General features: G+C 43.9%; 2 protein-coding genes across 2 annotated transcripts in view; both read left to right on the top strand.

Annotated features, from left to right (window-relative positions):
- The first annotated feature begins 269 nt into the window (after window positions 1-269).
- RDM1 (RAD52 motif containing 1) lies at window positions 270-13,519 on the top strand. The gene is made up of 7 exons (XM_090044274.1): window positions 270-410; window positions 2,969-3,148; window positions 4,509-4,631; window positions 5,490-5,652; window positions 7,127-7,225; window positions 8,287-8,375; window positions 10,610-13,519. Exons 1-7 carry the CDS (start codon window positions 285-287, stop codon window positions 10,697-10,699), a joined length of 870 nt encoding a protein of 289 aa, XP_089900400.1. The 5' UTR covers window positions 270-284; the 3' UTR covers window positions 10,700-13,519.
- A 7,601-nt stretch (window positions 13,520-21,120) lies between these two features.
- LOC149866825 (leucine-rich repeat-containing protein 37A-like) overlaps window positions 21,121-22,510 on the top strand; it is a 33,867-nt gene continuing 32,477 nt past the window's right edge. Inside the window, exons 1-2 of the mRNA XM_090041655.1 lie at window positions 21,121-21,167; window positions 21,407-21,478. Coding sequence (XP_089897781.1) covers window positions 21,121-21,167; window positions 21,407-21,478 — 119 coding nt within the window. The remainder of the gene's footprint in view (window positions 21,168-21,406; window positions 21,479-22,510) is intronic.

Raw genomic sequence — 22,510 nt, forward strand, 5'->3', positions numbered from 1 at the left:
CTCAGAGGGCGACGCCAAGCAGGGGGCGGGGCGGGCCAGGGTGGGGCGGCTCAGAGGGCGACGCCAAGCAGGGGGCGGGGCGGACCAGGGTGGGGCGGCTCTGAGGGGGTGACGCCAGCAGGGGGCGGGGCGGGCCAGGGTGGGGCGGCTCTGAGGGGGTGACGCCAGCAGGGGGCGGGGCGGGCCAGGGTGGGGCGGCTCTGAGGTGGCGACGCCAAGCAGGGGGCGGGGCGGGCCAGGGTGGGGCGGCTCTGAGGGGGTGACGCCAAGCAGGGGGCGGGGCGATGCCGATCCCGCCCGAGGCGCGCCGGAGCTGCGGCCGGGCAATGGCGGAGGCGCTGGACTTCCGGGTTCCTGCCGAGAGCAGCAAGATGCTGCTGCTGTGCGGGCTGGAGCCGGCCGCGGCCGAGGTGAGACCGGCTCCTCCGCTGTCTTGCCCGAGCCCCTGCTGCCCTTACAGACAAGGCCCCCTAGTCCCAGCCCCTGCCTGCCTTTGGGGATTGACCCTCATTCCTCAACTTTATGGATCATTTCTGCGCCCCAGATTTGAAATGACCCACAAGGTTGAGGAATGCCAGAATGCAGAAACGACGCTGCGGGTGACCGCGTGAAGGGTTGATGGAGCTGCTCCCCCAGCGCCTTGCTCTGGCCCAGGGTGGGATGAGGTCTGCTGTGGGGTTGAGTGTGGAGCCCAGGAGAGCTGGTGCTTCACTGAGCGAAACAGCCAGGCTGCTGTTTCAGAGGAGAATTGAAGCCCATGTCTTTTGTGCGTAGAAACGTGCCGGGAAGCCAAGAAGAGAAGTGCTGCGGGGATGTGTGTTTGGTGCGGGCTGGAAAGAAATGGGTGAGGAGAGGCACTTGTTTTAGAGGGAGGGACGTTTTGGAAACGGTCAGGCACTTTCAAAACAGACAAGCCCAGGGCTTATATTAAACACTCGCTCTCACCCCTGACAGCGCCGTATCCCGATGCCAAATTCTGAGGCTCCAGAGCCAGGTTTTATAGCCCTCTTAAATCTCAGTGCAGCTGTCTCCATCGTGGTGCTGCCATTGCCACGCTCAGCAGCTGACTCTGCAACCATCTTCATAGACGTTAGGGCTAGAAGGGATCTCGGGAGATCATCAGGTCCAGCCCCCTGCAACAGGGGCAGGCAGTCTGCCAGGGTCAACGGATCCCAGCAAGATAAGCATCCAGATGCTTCTTAAGAGAGTCCAGAGCAGGTGCTTGCACCACTTCTTGGGGAGTCTGCCCCAGGCCTTGGGGGCTCGGACAGTAAAGAAGTTTTTCCATAGAAAAGCCTCTCTGCTGAGTGCATTTTTTACAAACCTTTCAAAAGAACAGTATGTGGGGAAAGGGAGATGAAAATACAGCCACAGTCATGATGACTCTCAATCATTTGGAAGTATTTTTTTAATACCCCATAGCCCTGCTTTCCAAACTGATCTGTAAACCCATTAAGTTTGCCTGCCTATTACTTTGTAATGAAATTACCAAGGTTAATGGTTGTCTGGTGGCCCAAATAGTTTGGATACCACTGCTAAATGTGGCCAGCTGCTCCACTCCCCAGCCCTTATTAGCTGGCTGCTCTTGAAAGTGTCACAATGGAAGTGAGAGTGAAGGATATTTGAGAAGCGCGTTCTGTGCTTATGGGATGTGTCAGGAAAAAAAGCAGGGAGAGGTTTGTGGGACAAGCAGGCAAATGGGTAGCATGTTTGTGAAACAGTGCAAATATAAGAAAGAAACATGTTTGAAAATGGTAGGGGTTGTGGAGAACCTTCAAGGTGATGCTGGAAGTTGAATCTGATGCGTTTGAAAATGGGAGGAGTGAAGGAAAAAGAGATGAAAGGGGGAAACTGTTATAGTCAGAGTAAGAAGCAAGGAGCCTTTCTAGATGTCATAGAAGAAGCAATATGGTTACTGGGGAGATTTCAGAGGAGGTTGCAGCAATCAAGAAAAAAGATGGGAGAGTTTTATGGCCGTGGGTACAAAAAAAAAAAATCAGTTTTTACATTTTGGATCATAGCCTCCATGAGGGAGGATGCTAATATTGTGAGTGACAAGGTAGATTGCAGAAGCTTTGGAAGTAAGTCTGTGTAATTCAGGTGCATGCTGTAGTTTGGGGGTTTTTAAAATGTGTTTGTACCTGCCACAGGCACAATCATGCATCTCTGACTTCAGCACTGCCATACTGCAAAAATGGGGGCATTACATACAGGATTTAGGTCTAGTGAGCTGCATGTATCACATGAGGCACAGATTATACTGCTGTCTGTAAAAATAGATCACATAATATCCTCGTTAACTGGTGTAGTACTCTGTTCTCTGCAGAGAGCTTTCTAATCAACTTGGGATATGTTTTGACATGCTGCTCACATTGAGAAGTATCCAGTTCCATAGGGAGCCCCAAAAATGTCTATAAGACTTATTCACAGAGTTAGGTAGAACTTGATATGAATAATAATGTCATTTAAGGCAAGAGTATGGCAAGATTCAAAAGGGATTTGGATTTTTCTAAGGATAACAAGAATATCCTGAGTTAACTTAGTTAATGCTAGGTGCAAGGATTAGAAAACCTCATGTTTTAGGGATTAAACTAATCTGACTCTTTGGGACTAGGATGAAGCATCCTCAGGGGCAGATTATCTCACATTGTTTCTAGGGAGTTTCTCATCCTTCCCTCTGAAACAACTGATGCTGGGAGCTGTTGGAGATGGGACATTGGAATAAGTGGATCTGAGGCCTTTTTTAATCACACAATTCCTGTGAATAGGGCAAGAAATAATAGCTCAAGCATTCGGTTTAGGCAGATGCATCATGCTAATTACTCGGGAATTTATTGCAGAGTCCTCCCTATCTTTTTATATGATTGGGGCTTGTGTGGTAGACCTGAGTATAGTTCCTCATAGCTGCAGCTCAGTCTTCAGAGCATGAACTTTCATTTTTCAAAGGGCTTGTTTCTTTTTCTCTCAGCATTCTTTGTACTCAGCATTTTCTGAATTTGGGCTGCTCTACTCGGTTCGAGTCCACAAAAATGCTGCTATAGCACAGCCTGGGTGTTATGCCATTGTCAAGTTCTATTCAGCCAGAGATGCCAGCAGAGCCCAACAGGCATGCAACAAGCAAAGATTATTTCAGAAATCTCCCTTAAAGGTAATTAAAGTGAAACAGTCTGTATTTCCATTATGGGCTATGCAGTGATTAAGAATGGGATAGTATCTCATTAAGGGTTGGGGGGGGAAATCAGTGTTCAATTCTGTCCTGTCTTGTACCCTGAACCTTCTATGATCCATGTTTAGAGACCAGCCAGCAGAGTAGTGTATATATTTCTATCCCATGTGAATTTGTGTTAATTTAAGAAACACTGTTATTTGACTCCCATCATACCCACATGGTTCCTTTGTATTAAGTCTTTAGGATAAAAAGCAAAATGCACCATAGGATTTTACTATATTCTAAGTCAAGACCATTTTGCACCATGTATAGAATCTCTGTCAAAAAGGTTGGGGAAGCACAGGGCCATATATGCCTCCATAGTGGTGCTGGCATAAGGATATGGGAGTGACTATGGTGGCATTGCTGTTTGAGGGTGAGAGCCCCAGACCTTCAACCCTTGAACCTTATTGACCTTATTCAGAATTTTGCTGACCTTGCAGAACTCTCAGTAAATACACTTCTGCTTTCTAGAGCAAGGGTACTCAACCTCTAGCCCATGGGTCAAAGGCAGTCTGCAGAGCCATTGCATCTGCCCCTTGGGGTTCTCTGTGGGCCAAAAAATTTGGCAGTGGTGGCCATTTATATGGCCAAATTCCCAAATCCCAAGCCCTGCATAGCTAGTTAGAGCCAGGCTGCACCTGCTTCCTTCCTCTGTCTGGATTGGGGCTGGGCCACACTGTCTTCCCCCATGGTTGGATCAGGCCTGGGTTGTGACTGGGCCAATACCAATTCCGTCGTTTTTTCCCACCCCCTCAAGACTGGGTTGGGGTCAGGCCATACTGCCATCCCCCTGCAGGTTTGGGTTGCCCCTGTCCCCCTCTGTGCTGCTGGATAGTGCCTGCTGCACTCGCCCTGACAGTCAGATTGAGACTACAAGTGAGATCTGGCCCACAGGCAGACCGGGCACTGCCTATCTGGTCTCCCAGGGAAGAAGGTGGAGCACCACTGTTCTAGAGCATTTCCTGCCAGGATACTTGAGCATTTGTTAAACAGGTATCGCTTCCTCCCCACCTGGAGCCATTGCTTTCTCTAAGTGGAGCACCATGGGCCTCTGTCTCCTGGAACCTTAGATAGGGCAATGGTGATCTAGAAAGAAGCTTACTAAGTAAATGAGGAACACGGAGAGAAATATCATGAGCCTTTTATTCCCAGAGTCACCAGTGCTATTTTTGCAATGGGATACTGGATTCTTACAGACCTTGGTTATTTGGAACCTGAAAGACATTTCCTCAAGTGAATACTTACAGCTTCCTGCTTACAAAGTCAGTCTCACCTCAGGCTCTTCTCCCCTGGACAGGTTTGCATTTGCACCAAACAGAAAGTACTTCAGCAACAAGTTCTTGCTCTGAGTAGCCACAAGTGCCAGGAATTAGCCAATTACTACCTTGGCTTTAATGGCTGGTCCAGTAGGATTATTACGGTAAGAAACCTTTCTTACATTCTTTCGTTCTCCCCTTTCTCCTGTTTGTGTCCTCTGTTCTTAATTTTGGTAGATTCAGAATAGTATAGTGATGATCAGGTTGTAAATATAACCTCAGCAGTTGCATTTTGGACAAAATGTATGGTTTTGGGAAAGCCAAAGAGGAGGAGATTGCTGTCAAGGCAAAGTTTGGCCACAGAGCACATGGGCATCAGACTTTCAGACTGCTTTGAAGAATGAAGCACAAAGATTTAGTGACAGGCTGGATGTGACATGGGAAGTCAAAGACAACTCTGATATTGCTAACCTGGTGGACAGAGATGGTGATCACAGGATTGTTTTGAAATAACATAAAGAGGGTGGACACCCTTGTTCAGGTTCTACACAGGTCACTTAGCTTGATAATATTTACTCCCACTGTAGGGAAGAATTATTTCCTCCACTGCAGGAGCCCCTGGGCTGGAATTGTGATAATGGTGATAATGATCTTCCTTAAAAATCTCTGAATCCCTTCTTTTTCCTCACTTATACCTGTCCTTGCTGTGTCTCACTTTATAAACCACATCTCTTCTGCAGAGCAAGCTACTTTCCTATGCTCCATATCACTTTCCAGCTCTCTGAACAACTGATTACTGTAGAAAGAGAATTCTGTTGCACTGTCTGTTCTGCATTTTAACATTGATCATAGCACCTCTTCATAAAATAACTGCCCCTTAGCCCAGCACCCTCCACAGTTGCCTTCTCCATCACTACTGTATCCATCACAAAGATGGCTGAGGATTATCCCAGTGTTGATAAACGTGCCAAAAATTGCATCAAGTTCCATCTGTAACAATATGTAAACTCTTATCCTAACAGCTGCAAAATATTTCTGGCTTTGATGAAGAGTATGAGGAGCTGGGAGGGTTGTCACAAAAGCAATGCCTGAAATATTTGTGTGCTTTAGAAGTAACACTGCCCAACCATGGGATTTGTACCAGAGGAATTGGTCTGGCTGAAGCTCACTTAGAAAACAGCCAAGGTAGGTTTTCATATGCAGTTTGGTCACTGTTAGCAATAGTCATTTACTTCAGCTTTTCCTCCGCTGTAATTGTAAAGGCATTCAGATTCTGCAAGGTTATTTGATTTTTTTTCTTTTTTTTTTTTTTTTTTTTTGGATGAATTCAGGAGTCTCCATTGTGGCTGTCTCAGCAACCCTCTTGCATAACTACATATTCCTAGCAAACACAGCATGGTATCATGATTATGGGACTGTTGCCACTTTCTTTTTCCCTCCCTGCTCTTCCTCCCCACACTCTCCTCCCTGTTTTTCTTCATGCGTGTCTCTTGCTTCCCATCCTTTCAAGTCCCACTTCAGTGATTAGCCAATGTAAGTGGCCCGTGGATTGCAACATGCCTTTTCTACCCTCCCTCACCTTTTAAGTGATGATCAGAGTAAGTGGGTATCTGTGAGAGATTCTGAGGTTTGACAGTGTCCTAAAATCTTGGAGAACCACTTTACTAGGTAGTCTTCTTACCAGAATATTAAGGAGTAATGCAAGTGTTTGGTTAGCACAGGGGTGACCAAGATACAGCCTACAGAGCTGTGTCATTTGGCCCGTCGGGCTCCCTTTGGATCCAGAAACTTGACAGCATGGTGGGCAGTGGCAGCATTAATTGCTATGGCTCTCAGAGCTACAACAATTAAGGCTGCTGATGCTTGTCCTGTTGCCAAATTTCTGGACCCATAGGGAGCCCTGTGGGCTAGGTGTATGGCACAGAGCCATGTCATCTGGCTCAAGGGGCCAGAAATTTGGTGGTGGGTAAAGCCATGGCTGCTGCAGCTCCAGGAGCTATAGCAATTGAGACTGCCACTGTCAAATTCCAGTACCTGGACCAGATGCCAGAGCTTCAAGTTCCAGAGCCAGCAGGCATATTGGTCCTGCTGTTCGCTCCGCCCATGGGGGTGGATGAGTTTGACACCACTGGGTTAGCAGAAGAGATCATAGGGCATTTATACACGTATGTTTATGTGCTCCAACATGCCGGAAATCCAGTGTGTCGGAACAGACTCGATTAATCAAGTCTGCATAGTATGCGAACTGACGTGCCCAGCATACATTTGTATAAACGGTGAAATACAGGTCAGGACTAAGAGAATGGTGGTGGTGCACTTTGAAACTAAAACACCTTCCACATGTTTTAGTTCAAAAGTGCACCGCCCCCCATTTTCTCAGCACTGATGCACATTTCACCATTTATACAAATGTGTGATGCAGCACCGGGTGCTTTTAAAAGCATACATGTGTGCATGTGCTCATAGGGTCGTCAGAAAGGGCTGGAGAGGACTTTAGAAGATCATTTAGTCCCGTCTCCTGCCAAAGGCAGGATCATCCCTTCTGCTAACCCAGTTGGAATTTAATTGTGCAGGTAACTCTTGACTGTACTGTGTGTCTATTTTACTTGCAGGTGTGTAGTCTGTGATCTTTTAAACTAATACACTATGCTGGTTTTAGATTCTCTTGAGTTTGTCACGAAAACCAGAAGAGTTCAGAAACTTTCAGTTGGGAAAGCTTTGTCTAACGCATTTCAGAAGTTACTTCTCATTGTTTTAGGTGAGCCCTTTTTCATATGTTTACAAAATATCTGGGGATTTTGTCCAAGTACATTTGTGTTTCAGCTGTTACATTAGTGGGTATCAACTTCTGTTATAAATTATTCTCTCGTGTTTCGTCTCAGCCCCAAATTAAATTTGTGTTTGTGCACACAAAGTTCGAACCAAATTGTTCAATCATTCAAGCTAGTTGAATGAAAAGAAAATATGTCTGTTTTAAAGAAAAAAATAGGTTTTGTGTATAAATGGAGAAACTGAAGCAGCCAAATGTTGAAAAACATGAAATCTCTAAAAGGCAACAGTTGATACTAATGCATTGTTAAAATTCTAAATTTGAACATACGAAAGAATGGAACAAGAAAAGGTTCTAATAGCAGTATTAACTCACATTCTGGTGTGTGCTGGGGTTTTTTTGCTGGTTTAAATTGCTGTTGTGTCTGGTCTGTGCATGACTATTTTATTCAATATTGTACCATTTGTTACCCAGGGCTCTCAATCTCTGGAGCTTCTTTTATAGTTGCAATTACAAAACCTTGCTCCTTGTTTAGCTAGAAGTTGCTGATACCTGCTCTCTAGTTCTCAAAGCTCTTGAGGTTTCAGTCATAGGTTCTCAGATGCCTCTTGTTGTTTTAAAGGTGACAGCATGTCTGAAGATGTACTTGGGCAGCTAGGGAGATATTTTTCAAATGTGCTTACACACCTGCTTTCATTTTTAGGTTTCTAAATATCTCTAAAAGTCTGGGCAAGAGAGACTGTGGATACACTTTTTTAGAGATAAATTTAGTCTATTGAATCACTGTTTAAATCTTTGCCGTAAGCAACTTGCTCAAGGTCATACTGGGATGAATTATAAACCTCATGTCTCCCTGGACAATTGTGAAAATAATAACATTACTACCAATTCCATCATAATCATTCCATTTGACCTAAACACTTTGCTCTGCATGCAGTTATGAAAAAAATAATACAGTTCAGAGAGTCTGGAAGCACCGTACATTCATTGCATGGAGTATTAATGTCAGTATTAACCTTCCTAGTTTTTGCATTGCATATTTGTTTCAGAGGATGGCAAGGTGGCTGTGGAGTATAATTCTGGCCAAGAGGAATCCATTGACTCTTTAACAGAAGAAGAGCTGAAGGGACTTATTCAGGTAAACAGAGAGGTGGTTTTGCTTTATCAAGTAGTATAGATGTCAGATAGATCTTGCTGGTGCATTTCTTACTCCTAAGCCTTTGTCATTTTAATTTTATGCTGTTGCCAAGTCCTACAATGCAGTTGCGTGTGATTTTTTTTTTTTCCCCCCAAATAGCAGTTAGTGCCTAACATTACAGTATGCTGAGATTTTAAAACTTCATTTGCTTTGGATATCTTTATGTATTTATTTTAAATAGTACAGGGAGCATGGGAGGGATCGAATTAAAGGTCTTGTTCTCAACCATATTATCAGGATCCTCAGAAATATAATGTAACAGAGCTCAGACCCTCAGTTCCTGTAAGATTACATTGGATTGAAAACTCTAGTTCAGACCAGTAAAGTCTTTTAATTCAAAATGCAATTTTTTGTGGTTTTCAAATAAATAACATTCTCCTTTGGGGATGAACGCTGTATATAGGTAACCCAAAGGTGGCTCCTTATAAAAGATTGACTGAAACCTCTTTAATTACTTGTGAGTTTTATAAGTTTGAAAGTAAAAAAAAAAAAAAAATAGTAATAATAATAATTTTTTAAAAAATCCAAATCAAAACATCCTGACTTTTTTTCTATCTTTGGACTCAAACAGCTGGATTTTTAAACCCATAATTTTGTATTTGTCTTGCCCTTAATAAGGATTGAGTAACCTTGCTCATTTGGAACATCTTTGGTAAGGAAAGCTGCTCTCAGGGCAGTGTTATTCTTTGCAATGCATGTACCACTTCAGATCTGTTGATATGTGTTTACTCCACAACATGTTTAAGTATTGCACAGCATGCCCAGCAGTGTATGTGGACCTCCTGATACATTAGACCACTTGCTGATTTTGAGTCACGGAGGCAGACATTCTCCTTTCATAATGACAGCATTCAAAGGTGGGGGGGTTTATGGGTGAGCTGACTAATGTATTTATAGAGCCTGCTGCTGCAGAATTACCTTACTTTTTTGTTTTATCAGTTTGTCGAGGAAAAAAAATATTTCTCATACTTTGTAGATTCTTGTTTTTTCTTTTCCGAACTGTTCTTAAGCTCACAGTTTAAATTTACTTTAAGGTCATAAAAAAGGTTGGTGGTAAAGACAGGAACAGAATCTTTCCCAGTCATGTATTTAATCACAAAACCACCTTTTTCCCCTCTCTCCCATTAGACATCTTGTTCTTTTAGTAGTGGTGCAGGATTTAAACCAACAAATTGTCACTCACACAAGAAGACGTATATCACTAAGGCCAGTAAGTCAGTTAATAAAGATAACTGACAAGTGACAAATGGGTAATTTGGGACAAGAGAGACTTTGTTGAGAGCATCTTTGTTTTCATAGATTTTTAGGGTCGGAAGGGACCTCAGTAGAGTCTAACACCCTGCCCTGGGTAGAAAAGAGTGCTGGGGTCAGATGAGCCCAGTCAGGTGCTTCTCCAGTCTCCTCTTAAAGACCTCCAAGGTGGGGAAGAGCACCACCACCCTTGGGAGCCCATTCCAGAGCCTGGTCACCCTTACCGTGAAGAAGTTCTTCCTGATGTCTGATCTAAATCTGCCCTCTGTCAGTTTGTGGCCATTGTTCCTAGTTACCTCGAGGGGCGCTCTGGTAAACATAATATCTCCTATTCCTTGCTGCACCTTCCTCCCTCCCTTCCTGCCACCCCCCGCCAATGAATTTATAGACAGCCACAAGATCACCTCTCGGCCTTCTCTTGCAGAGGCTGAGGAGATCCAGGTCCCTCAGTCTCTCCTCGTAGGACCTTACCTGCACACCCTTAACCATACAAGTGTCCCTCCTCTGGACCCTATCAAGGTTATCTACCTCCCTCTTGAAGCGCGGTGCCCAAAACTGGACGCAGTACTCCAGCTGCGGCCTCACCAGTGCCAGATAGAGGGGAAGCATCACCTCCTTAGATCTGCTTGTGATGAACCTGCTAATGCATGACAGTGCAGTTACCTTTACCTATCACAATACAGCTTATGGATGTAGTCAGTTGCAGAAATGAACAACAGTACTACCTACCCAGACCAGTGGAGTTGATTGTTGTCATAATGCACAAATACACACGTTCCTGTACTGATACAGTTACAGGCTAGAGCAGTTTTTTTCTTCTATGTATTTAAAATAATTTACCATATTTTGTATATCCAGGATATGATTAAGAAAGTAAAATATGGACCAGGATAACTGATGGACTCTTTGATATGTCTTCCCAGGTCAATGACTTGTCCTTGGAACATCTTAACCATGAAGAGGATGAAGAATTTGCGTGTGAGCTCAGTTTAGATGAAGCACACCTACTCTAAGGGAGATGCCAATCTAATCAATGCAGCTCCATCTTTATGAATATTCTGGAAAGTTTAGAGCAGGTGTTGGCAACTTCTTAAAGTGGCAGATTAGCCACTTACAACCCAACCATCATCATGGTTTGCTACTCCCTACAACCACCACAGACCACCACTCCTTTCAACTGTGTCCCAGCCCCTGTTGGTATCTATGCCATGAGTCACTGTTTCCTGTCCCCAGCAGCAGTGGGAAGGGCTTAATTCAGTGGTGACTGTAAACAGTGCATTACAACAGTGCCTATAGGCAGAGGGTTGCACTGTGGAGAGGATCAGCAGCATGGTGTAAGGCCAAGAAATAGTATGCCCTGGACCAAGCTGTGTGCCGCTGATCTCCCAAGCTGCCACAAGTTGGATCCAATCACTTTGTAGGCTGGATCCAGCCCACAAGTTGCCAACCTCGGTTGTACTATTCCAGATTTCTGCTCAGGAATGTAAGTATAAAGCTCTGAAAGAGCAGATACCACATGTATGCAATGCTTAATTTTTTTATCTGAATTTCCAGTGGTGGTAATGGGCAATAAATATGTTGTTGAAATAGTGGCAGACAAATGTATGTTGCTCTTGGGGAAGACAAACATCTCGCTGCCAACTTCCAGGGTTAACTCTATGTCCAACTCAGCCAAGATGCAACATTATAATTTAGACAACATTACAGATTTTCATGGCACTTACTGAAAAATAAAAGATGCGATCCTTCTCAGAATCATTGACTGCATGGCTTAGCTACAGGAAATAGTTGCAGAATTTACTTACCCAAAAAGAAAAATCCCATTAAAACAAACATGGTGTAACAAAATAATCCCAACCCTAAACCAATCTCGCAAACCAGGGAGTTGCCATGTAAAAACTATTTCTTTGTGGTCACTCCCCCTTCTAATAAACCTAACATTCTAATGACATTCTAATAATGTACGACAAAGGTTGTTCTTTTTAATTTAGAAAGCATAAGTTTTGTGTTAAATTGCACAGCGAGGCTTCCAATGTGACATAAATTAGCCTTTGTTCAGTGTTGTTACAAGTACTCCAAAAGAATCATACGCTCATCGTAAACCCTCTGTCAGATGCCTTTGACACCCACACTTGAAAAAGGCTGTTGAAAACTTGGAGGAGCAGTTCGGAGCAGTCTTAAAAATGTATTTGAAGTGTGGAAAGCATATCTCCCCACATTCAGGATTTAAGGGGCTAGAGAAATAATGGAGATGAAACTTAATCGTAATCATCATGGCAGACGAACAAGAAAATGCCTGACATCGATCGGCCTGCTCTTTAATCTAGCAGGTAAAGGCATCACAGGAGCCAAAGGCTGGAATATGAAGTTAGAAGAATTCAAATTGAAAATAAAATGCAACTTTTAAAAACTGGAGGCAATTAACCATTTTAACAAACTTCTTAGAGGATGTGGTAAATTCTTCACTACTTGGAGTTTTTAAATGAAGATGGGATGCCTTTCTAAAGGAGAGATTGTAGTTCACTTAGAAGTTCCTCTTTTATGTTATTCATGTCGGAAATACTGTGGTATTGGGGAGAATATAAGGTGTAGTATCACTCCATTTCCTTCCTCATTTAAGGCCTCCTTTATAAGCTCTGTCTGTTTTTTAACACGAGTCGAGTTGGTAGAACTCCCACTTCCCTACGCTCAAGCCATTCTTCCCATGTCAGATAGTGTCCAGTTGCACTTTAGGATCCTTTGGTGTTCAAGTTCTTCATTTACATTTGAAACTATGAGGGTCTCTAGAGTTCTGCTAACTATTAAACTCCTGCTCAGTCACTTTTGCTCTGGGAAATGTATTTGTTAAGTCGAAATAGAATAAAATCATTTTGAAGGCCGCCGGCCTTCTTATGGCATGACCTTTCATTCGGAACCTCCATTGCTGTCCTCTCTTGCAGTATTGATTACTTTTATTTTTAAGTGCAGATGCATATGAGAATCTGAGCTGTCATTTGTTAAAAAGAATATTTCTAGCCCTTATAGTTGTAAAGAAGCTTGCAAACCTGGTTTGAGTTGGCCCTGAAGGCTCTGAATCCAGAAGGAAATCAAAAACTCAGGAAATTCAGCTCTGAGTTCATTTTCCTTCTCTCCCTCTAACATATCCTAACATCCATTCACAAACATGCATAGGAATACCCCAATGCTCAGCCCTTGCACTCCCATTCATCCAGACAGGCTTGCTCCCTATGTGTTCCATGGGCGTGAAGCACCAGCCAACCAAGGAGAAAAACCAAAATGTGACATAGTGTCTGCCAGACATCACATTAAGCAAAAGAGTTGAATCTAGGTAAACAACAGAAAAGTAAAGTGTGCAAAATAAAAAGCATTTTCAAAATCCCATCAAGAAACTCTACAGTTTTGATATTACTTCATATTTTGATCATTTTTTACAACAAACTGTAAATCTACATGTACTCCTTGGAATATTTCTCTACAGATGTCTGCTAATTCATTTTTCCACGAAACTTAATACTTCTTTTCTCCTCTGTTGTACTGTCACTTCAGTGCAATGCCCACCGAAAAGCTGAAATGGAATCGCATGTCAACACAGGAAGTTTATGGTTGTGCTTCAGTTTTGTGACATTTTTCATCTTGGAGATATTTCTTCTGGCTTGTGCTGTTGTTGCATTCATCTACGAATGTCTTATTGCAGTGGTCCATTGTTAATGGCCACCTATTCAAAAGTTTGAAGCAAGATTCCTTTGATGGAGAATTGTTTTCAATTTCCTTACCTTCTGTGCAAGGTGTGTTGGGAATTCTAGCCTAACGGAAGCTTTAACAGTCTCACAAAAGACTCTATATAAAGAGCACCTGGAAGAATCACTCATTTGGCAGTGGCACTGGCAAGTTCTTGAGTTTTGTCTATTCCTACAGTGATTTTGCCACACACATTTTATTATGTTATGGTGAAGAGGCTGCATGATTTTAGAAAAATGTATTAATTTGATAGTCTTCAATGCAATATGTGGCAGATGCAGAGAAGAACTGTATAATAACAAAACAACCTCCCTACTAGAGTTGTGCAGAGCTTTGGTCCCTGATTCGATTCAGCCCGATCCAGTGGCTGAATCTCTGAATCGAATCAGAGGACCCTTTAATCTCTCTGAATCAAATCGGAACCCTCTTAATCTATTTAGAGAGATTCAGCGATTCAGTCATAGAGACACCTTTAAATGTTTTTTCTACATATCTCTAGGTAGCAGGCGGCTTGTGAGTGTTGCGATGCTGGGGTGGATGGGGCATCCCACAGGAGTGTGGGGGGCTCCCCTGCATGGTCGGCAGCAGACCCAGAAGTGGACCAGAAGCACTTCCGGTCCACGGGGGAACGTGCTCGGGGGTCCCCCTGCAACCCTCCCCCCGCCCCCTTGGCTCGGTGCCTCCTGGATCTGGGGGGACACCTGGGGTCCCCCTGTGGCCATTTGCTTGGGGGGGGGGAATCCCAGCACGTTCCCCGGCAGAGCTGGAAATGGACTGTAAGTACTTCTGGTCTACTTCTGGGTTTGCTGCTGAGCACCTTTCGGGGGGGTGCACTCCTGTGGGACACTCCATCTGCCCCAGAATCACAGCGTTCACAAGCCACACCTGGTACCTCAAGGTATGTAGAAAAAGTATTTTTTGTTAGACACACAAAGCTGTGTCTACATCCAAATCGCTGATTCTGCGAATTAGCAGCGAATCTTCAGATTTGGATTCAAATGAATCAGATCGGGGACAGTGATCCGAATCAATGAATCAAATCACTATCCGTGATTTCAGGCCAAATCCGAATTGAATAGGGATTTGGTTTTAGACACTCCTACTCCCTACCATTTTTTTTTGGCAGGTCATGGTTTCACCCATTTAGGAAGTTTTCAAAAATTGAGCTAGTCTTCCATGCCTTTTTATTTGCTCTGAAGACATGTTGCAGTTTTGATCCCACAAAAACATTTTTCACTTCTGTTCTTCCCAGTAACTTAAAAAAGAGAGTTTCTTCACTGCCTGATGTTGCAAATCAGAAGCACCATAATGTAGTCTTTCTGCTTCTTTGCAGCATAGAGAGGTGTATGCTTAAAAGTAAGGGTCTGATTAGACATTGTTCAGAAGAAAAGGCCAGTTTCGTCTATTTGAAAATATTGGCAGTGGAATATACTTACAGTTAGTTAGGCATAAACTGTGATAGATACCTATCTATCTGCCATTGGCATCCTGCTTTTTACTGTGCACCTTTTTCAGCGTGATGCTGTGTCTTTCCTTCCAGCTACTCAGCCACAACACATCATGGGGTTTGAAATCATTATTCCCAAGTTTTGTGGCCAGACTTACTGCCTTCTCAACAAAGCTCTGGCTGTTGATTTGTGTGTTATGCAGTTGTGTGCAGGCGAACCAAAGCAAGAGTGCCCTTCAGTTCTATTTTTCCCCACTCTCCTGTGTTTACGGTGGGCACTGAGGTCCCCAAGTCAGCAGACTCAAGCCTACCTTTTAGGTTTAAAATCTGTTGGGAGTTGATTGTAATATACCCAGCTTTGTTGCTGCTGCTTCTCTTTCACTATTTTCCCAGCTGGTGGTTACTTTTTCAATGGAGTTTGTCTGAGAGCCTGATGTCTTTTTGCTTGTGTTTGCTGGTTGACCTCATTATGGATCTCACATGCTTGATAATCACCAGTTGTAGCATAGCAACCCTAGGTGTATAGTGAGTACGTATATGTGTGTGTGCGCGCGCGCGCGCACACACACACACACACACACAGGGTGCATCTACATGTGATGCTGCGTCACCATAGGAATGCGCTACAGCGACGTACCATCCATGGGCAAGAACTGTGACACTGCAGCTATGTTGCCATAGCAAGGTGCAACCTTGTCATAGCGTGTTGCTATGGTGATGTAGTGCCAAAAATAACCACGCGCAGTGCACATGGTGCAGTACAGGCTGTTACTGTGCTGCCTTTTAGTACTTTCAAAAGTACTAAAGGACAGTACAGTAACACTGTTGCCATAGTGACAAGTATAGACATACCCACAGTATGAATTAAGGTGGACTTGATTTTTAACAGCCAGCAGAATAAATGTGTGTACTCAGGATTACAGTTCAAAATTTTGAGTCTGATAAGCAGATGAATCTATAAAGGGGGAAATATATAAACAGCAGAAAATGCACATAGTATAACATCCCTGGTGTTTTGGTTTGGGGGGTTTTAATTCAAGTGTATGTGTGATTCTCATAGGTGCAATGTCCCCACAGGTGCCTCGGCCCCATCCACAACACTTCTTGGTCAGGGGGAGGGGTGGGGCACAAGACAGACACTTCACATGGTGGCCAGTGTCTCACAATGTCCTGCAGGGCCTATTATTTCTTACCCCAACTCTTAAGGGAGGATTGTCCCCCTTTCCACTGCCCTTGCATGCCCGCTCCTGAGGCTCCCGTCCCCCTTTTCCAGGGGACTGTATGTATGCATGTCTTTCTTTCAGAGCAAGGGGCATCCCACATGGCTGCTACAGGGACATCCACCAGGCAGTTATGGTGAAGGACCTATTTCCTGTGTGCTCTTAGGTAGGGTCCTTAGCTGCCTTCCCATGGTGCTGTCCCCCCCACCCCCAGCAGTGCTACCGGTGGTGGGATTAACGTGGTTCATCTCAGTGACAAGCTTGGATGGGCCACATCTTGGTTATGCTGAGCTCAGAGAAGTCCTTAGAATCTCTGTGATGTCACTACTCGGAAGGGGTCATAGGTCACAGAGGTCACGTCTGTTGATGGAGTTGGTGGCTAGGGGGCCAGGCGGTCATGGGGATGCCTGGTGGCCTGTGAAGCCCTGAGTGGGTTGTGTGGTGCCTCGTGTGTGGCCTCCAGACCGGAGCATCCGGGGGTGGTTGCTTCGTAACCACGCGGAGTTGCCACCATCTCACCAGCATCTTTGGGACCAAATGAATGAGACGGACCTAGGCCTGAGATCCGTGCACCAGTATGGGCCCTGCCCCAGCCCAGATCCACCCCTGTTCCCATCTTCATCACTGCCTTCAACTCCTGCTGCTGATGCTGCTGGCAGCTGCTGCTTCCGCCTTTACAGAGCAGAATAAAAAATACTGCCCAGAGCCATGCCTCTGCTCCGAGGGGGTGCTCAACTGCAGCCAGGCTGCCCACTCCACCAAACTCCAGCACTTACCGTGGCCAAGACCAGCTGCCCGGAACAAGTCCTTCTTCTTCTTGTGAGTGATGAGAACCAGGGCTCCAATCTTATAATAAATAATATTATTGATTAGTTCATTACAACATCTAGATACCCCAGGCAGGTAGGGCAGGGGTTTTGACTGTAATGGATAGTGGAGTGGGACCTGATGGAGCATGAAAAGGGGGCTGGCTGAAGAAGCACTGAGCAAGGAGATTGACCTCTGCAGCAGCATTATTTTAAGTGGGTATAAGTGAGGAAGATGGGGTATGTCAGAAACCAAGGGCTGATATTTGCAGTAGTCAAGGTGGGACATAATGAAGGCCAGGATGAGAATCTTAGCTGTGTGGATTGAAAGGCTACACCTTACAGATGTTGTGGAGGAAGAAGTAGCAGAATTTAAGAAGAGCTTGTGAGGATCTAGAAAAAAGGTGAAGTCTTGGCTACAGACCAGAGTAACCCAGGGGAGAAGGTTAGACCTTTATGGCAGCAATAGGAATACCAAAAATTAACCCTGAGAAGCCAGATGTAGTGAGTACAGGTCTCTGGTCTGAGTTAGAGCTTCCAAATCTGGAAAGCAGGTTGAACTACAGTATGTGTCTGCAGGAGTAAGATAAAGTTTTTGGCTGTCAGTAAGCAGTACACAGATTTGAATGAGTAGCAACAATAGTGGCAACAGTCTGGCAGGGGACCCTAGATGGAAAGGAAATGATTCAATTACAGGGGGAGGATCCATGATAAAGATGAGTAAATACATGATAATGTGGGAAGGGAAGGATTATTACGGGTAGAAGTAGGACACTCCATGTAGGGTTTTCTGTCTAGGAAAAGCAAGTAGGTTTGTCACCTATGTGAGATTTTTGTGTGATTTTCATCCTTCATTTTCTCCTTCTATCCACCTACTCATAGTCCCATGGAAAGCACTGAGTGATGCTTCTCCTTTCTAGCAGCCTTGTAGCATCTGATGCCTTATGATTTTGTCCCCATTAATCTCTGTTCTTCACTCTGTTGTGCATGGCTAGCGGTTACAACCCCAAGGGGGAAGTTCTGTAACTTGCCATTTTAATTCCCACTTTTAGTCACTCACATCTTTCTGATACATTCATCTTTTGAGCCGAAATGTTTCAAGTCTGAACTCTGCTAAAGGTACTTTTTAAAAAGATAATTCAAAAATTTGAACAGAAACAATTCTATTGGGTTTGAGAATGGGAGGGAGATGCTTTCTCCAATATGATGCAAAAACTTCTCAGTTTTTGCACTGCTCTATAGTCACTCTGTCTTTGGGCTGAGCTATATCCTGAAAATATTTTCTATTGAAAAGAAAAAAATTGAAGGAAGGGACAAGCACACAAAGTAAACCAAAAATAAAAAAAAAAAGAATAAAACTTACTTAGACCTTACCTTGAGGAGATTTGGGACTTGTCCGATGGAATTTCTCGTTGATGAGTTCCTACTGATTTAAACCAATTCTGTGTTGGTTTTTTTGTTTTTTTAGGTTTTTTGTGTCAAAATTTCCTTGTGATTTTTCAGGGCCCTACACACAAGTTTTTCTGTCTGCTTCAGGGAGCTCCAAAGGCCCCTGTTTAGGCATGATCCTTTACAAGTCCACAGGGCTGGATGAGATGCACCTATGGGTGCTGAGGGAGTTGGCTGATGTGATTGCAAGCCATTGGCCATCATCTTTGAAAACTCATGGTGATCAGGAGAGGTCTGGATGATTGGAAAAGGGCAAGCATAGTAGCCATTTTTAAGAAAGGGAAGAAGGAGGATCCAGAGAACTACAGACCAGTCAGCCTCACCTTAGTCCCTGGAAAAAATAATGAAGCAGATCCTCAAGGAATCCATTTCTAACCACTTGGAGGAGAAAAAGTAAATTAGGAACAGTCAGCATGGATTCACCAGGGGCAAGTCATGCCTGACCAACCTGACTGCTGTCTATGATGAGGTGACTGGTTCCGTGGATGTGGGAGGACTGGTGGACATGGTGTACCTAGATTTTAGCAAGGCTTTTGATACAATCTCCCACAGCATTCTTGCAGGCAAGCTAAGGAAGTATGGGCTGGGTGAATGGACTCTAAGGTGGATAGAAAACTGGCTAAAGCATTGGGCTCAGAGAATAGTAATCAATGGCTCAATGTCTGCTTGGCAGCTGGTATCAAATGGAGTGCCCCAGGACTCAGTCCTGGGGCCAGTTTTGTTCAATGTCTTGATCAACAACCTGGAAGATTGTGCACCCTCAGCAAGTTTGTAGATGACACCAGGCTGGGGGCAGCAGTAGATACACTGGAGGTAGGGCTAGGATTCAGAGTGACTTAGACAAATTGAAGGATTGAGCCAAAAGAAATCTCATGAGGTTCAACAAGGACAAGTGCAAAGTGCTGCACTTAGGACGGAACAGTCCCACGTACCAGTACAGGCTGGGGGCTGACTGGACTGGCTGGGCAGCAGCTCTGCAGAAATAGATGTAGGGGTTATAGTGGACAATAAGCTGAATATGAGCCAGCAGTGTGCCCTTATTGCCAAGAAGGCAAATGCCATACTGGGCTGCATTGGTAGCTATTACCAGTAGGTCACTGGTATGTCTTCCCCTTTATTCAGCACTGGTGAGGCCACATCTGGAGTACTGTGGTTAGTTTTGGGCCCCCCCAATACAGAAAGGATGTGGACAAATTGGAATGAGTCCAGTGGAGGGCAACAAAAATGGTGACGGGGCTGGGGGACATGACTTCTGCAGAATGACTGAAGGAACTGGGCTTATTTAATTTAGAGAAGAGAAGACTGGGGTTGGGGGGGGGAATTTAATAGCAGCTTTCAACTACCTGAAGCAGGGTTCAAAAGAGAATGGAGCTAGACTGGTCTCAGTGGTAGCAGATGGTGGAACAAGGAGCAATGGTCTCAAGTTGCAGCAAGGGCAGTTTAGATATTAGGAAGAATTTTCTCACTAGGAGGGTAGTAGAACACTTGAACAGGTTACCCAGAGGGGTGGTAGAAGCTCCATCCTTCAAGGTTTTCAGTACCCAGCTAGATAAAGCTTTGTCTGGGATGATCTAGTTGGGGATGGTCCTGCTTTGAGCAGGGGGTTGGACTAGATCTCCTGAGGTCCCTTCTAACCCTAACTTTCTATTCTATGATTCTGTGATTCTAGGTATCATTATTGGTAAGGGACTGTGAAGAAAAGTGTAGCATGTTAGTCATATTCAACCAGAAAACAGGAAGGATTCTTTAAATTGTGAGAGTGCTATTGTTGTCAGATACCTCAAAGGGACTTTTATGGCTAGAAGGTAGAGATATGGTCTAGTTAATGAAATGGAGAAGTGGGTAGCATGGTTGGCATCCAAGAGAAGATTTGTGGCTCATCACTGGAGGAATTGGAGACAGTTTCTGCAGCAGGAACTAGTGACTCATTTCCCCTGTGTCTGGACCAGTTTATGGAATAACATGTTGGGGCTGTTCCCATAAAGAATGTTATAAAATATAAGTTATGTCTCTTTCCTGTTGGAATCAATGGGGGGTTTCCATTGACTTCTGTTGGACTGTTATCAAGCACACAGGTGGTTATTTCATACGTGTATTGTATAAAGCTTCCCTGGAGCCAAGCTAGCATACTGCAACATCCCATCTCTGACAGGAGCTCAGGGCAAAGTATGTATGCTGAATTCATTCCAGGGTGACAGTGAGGGTGACTTGAGCTCAACAACCTGTATGGACCATTTTATTGGGAGTACAAACCAGGGAAGCCCTGCATAGGGCTCTGCATCCATACAGGGATGAATTCCCCCTTAAATGCACTATGGGGGTGCTGAAGATATCTCGATAATGGGAAAGTAGCAGCCCTGCAGAGAGGCAAAATTTTTCATCCAGCAGTGGGGGTGGAAATAAAACATAAGCTTAAGTTTGTGGGGCAGCCTCCTATTTCTATGAAACATCTGCACGACTGCTGCAGGACCTGCCTATGAAGTAACACAGCAGCTTGAGAGAGTGGTTAAAACAAAGAGGATTGCCTGGGAATTAAATAAAATGGCAAGGTTTAAGCAGGTAGAGAGCCTGCCAGAGGAAGGTCCTGTCTAAGAAGGCTTAGCTTGCAATTTACAAATGTAAACGATCTGTCTTTGTCAGAAAAAAACAACTGTAAATAAAGGTGAATTAATATCAAAGTCCTAAAAGCCAGTTTTCTTCTTCTATCAGTAATAACTGATTTTGCAGGAAATAAGTTTTTTAATTGCCACAGTTTCTTTCAGCCAGAATCAGCCATGGCAGTTCTCTGCAGAAATCACTGGAGGATTCTGAGCTGTGCAAGGTGGGGAGAGGACTTAGGCTGCATGAAAGGAGAGGACTAGGGTTTGATCCTGCTCCATCAAAATCAACAGAAGTTTGCTGTTGGGAACATGATTGATCCCTTTTGTGACTAAACACTGGCCTTGACAAATAGAAAACAGAGGAACTGTTTGCAAAGTATTTGGTTTACAAGCACTGCTGCGTAATATTATCCACTTTTAAACCAGCTTTCTAAAGATGATAATGTTTCTTTCTCCACAGAGATTTCAGTGGGAACTCAATTTCTTCCATTGAGAAATCAGCATGGAGAGGATATCCTTGGGCTGAGTATTTGTGAGTATTTTTGGACATTTTACACCCCAGAGTTAAGTTATTTTCCATATATTTAATTCCATTTTTGAGCCAGTCGCCTTCAGAAAATTAAGAGCGTATGCATGTAATTTCCACTCACGTTTAGGGTGGAGCAGTTGAAGGATGATAAAGAAATGGGTAATAATGATGAACAATAATCAGTTCTCTGGTTTAAAGTATATCTTTTCAAAGAATGAAAGCTGAAAGTCCTGCTAGGTTTAATGGGCCCATTCTGAAGACAGAGGCACTTCAAAAAAGGTTGAGCAGCGGCACCTGAAGTTAAAATTGGCTCTGTTCTGCCAGTTTTCATCTCAACAGTGTAGAAAATCTAATAGTGAACAAGGGAAGTCCACAGAGAGGGGTTTTGTTTTGTTTTTGCTTAAATATATTTTATTTCTTAACAAAGATTTTAAAAATTTACTCGGGTGGTTTCCCATTGTGAATACGCTACTTGTTTTTAATGTATGTTTGTGGCCTAATGCAGATAGGCTTATGATAAGAATGGCATGCATTATTGTAGCATAGTTAGATTGGCTCTGTTATAATGAAGAAGATAAGCTGCTTAAGTTTGTGATGCAGTTGACTATCCCTGCACTATGCAATACAGCTGTGACTAAACAGACATGCTTAAGAAACATAACAATCCATGCTGGGCAACCTCTTCAGGTCTCCATCCTTTGAAACTTGCTAGTTATCAGGATGAGTCTTTGAAGAAGATACAGTTATCCACTGGGGCCATTCATATATCCACCTCATGGAACTGAATGCTGCAACAGAGGTTACCAAAGGGCTACCAAAGACCTTCTTTCCCGGAATGAAGGCCCAGAATGACCATACTTTGTTTTCCAATATACTTTCTTATTTTATTTCTGCTTATGTCGTTAATTGAATAGTTCACAGGAGCTGGTTGTTAAAGTTTTTTCATAAAGAGATTTTAAATCATTTTACAATTGGGTGTTCATCATTATGCAGTTTAGATTGGGCAGAAATGGCTGACTTAGAAACAGAATCACA

The sequence above is a fragment of the Crocodylus siamensis genome, chromosome 4 (assembly GCF_052110815.1).
Source record: "Crocodylus siamensis isolate JL-2025a chromosome 4, ASM5211081v1, whole genome shotgun sequence".
NCBI lineage: Eukaryota > Metazoa > Chordata > Crocodylia > Crocodylidae > Crocodylus > Crocodylus siamensis.

Bases quoted from the DNA above. Each gene is read 5' to 3' on its own strand.
- RDM1 (XM_090044274.1), top strand. From the start codon at position 285: ATGCCGATCCCGCCCGAGGCGCGCCGGAGCTGCGGCCGGGCAATGGCG. The intron at 3,149-4,508 runs GTAATTAAAGTG...TCCCCTGGACAG, and splicing joins TTCAGAAATCTCCCTTAAAG to GTTTGCATTTGCACCAAACA. The intron at 5,653-7,126 runs GTAGGTTTTCAT...TGCTGGTTTTAG, and splicing joins TCACTTAGAAAACAGCCAAG to ATTCTCTTGAGTTTGTCACG.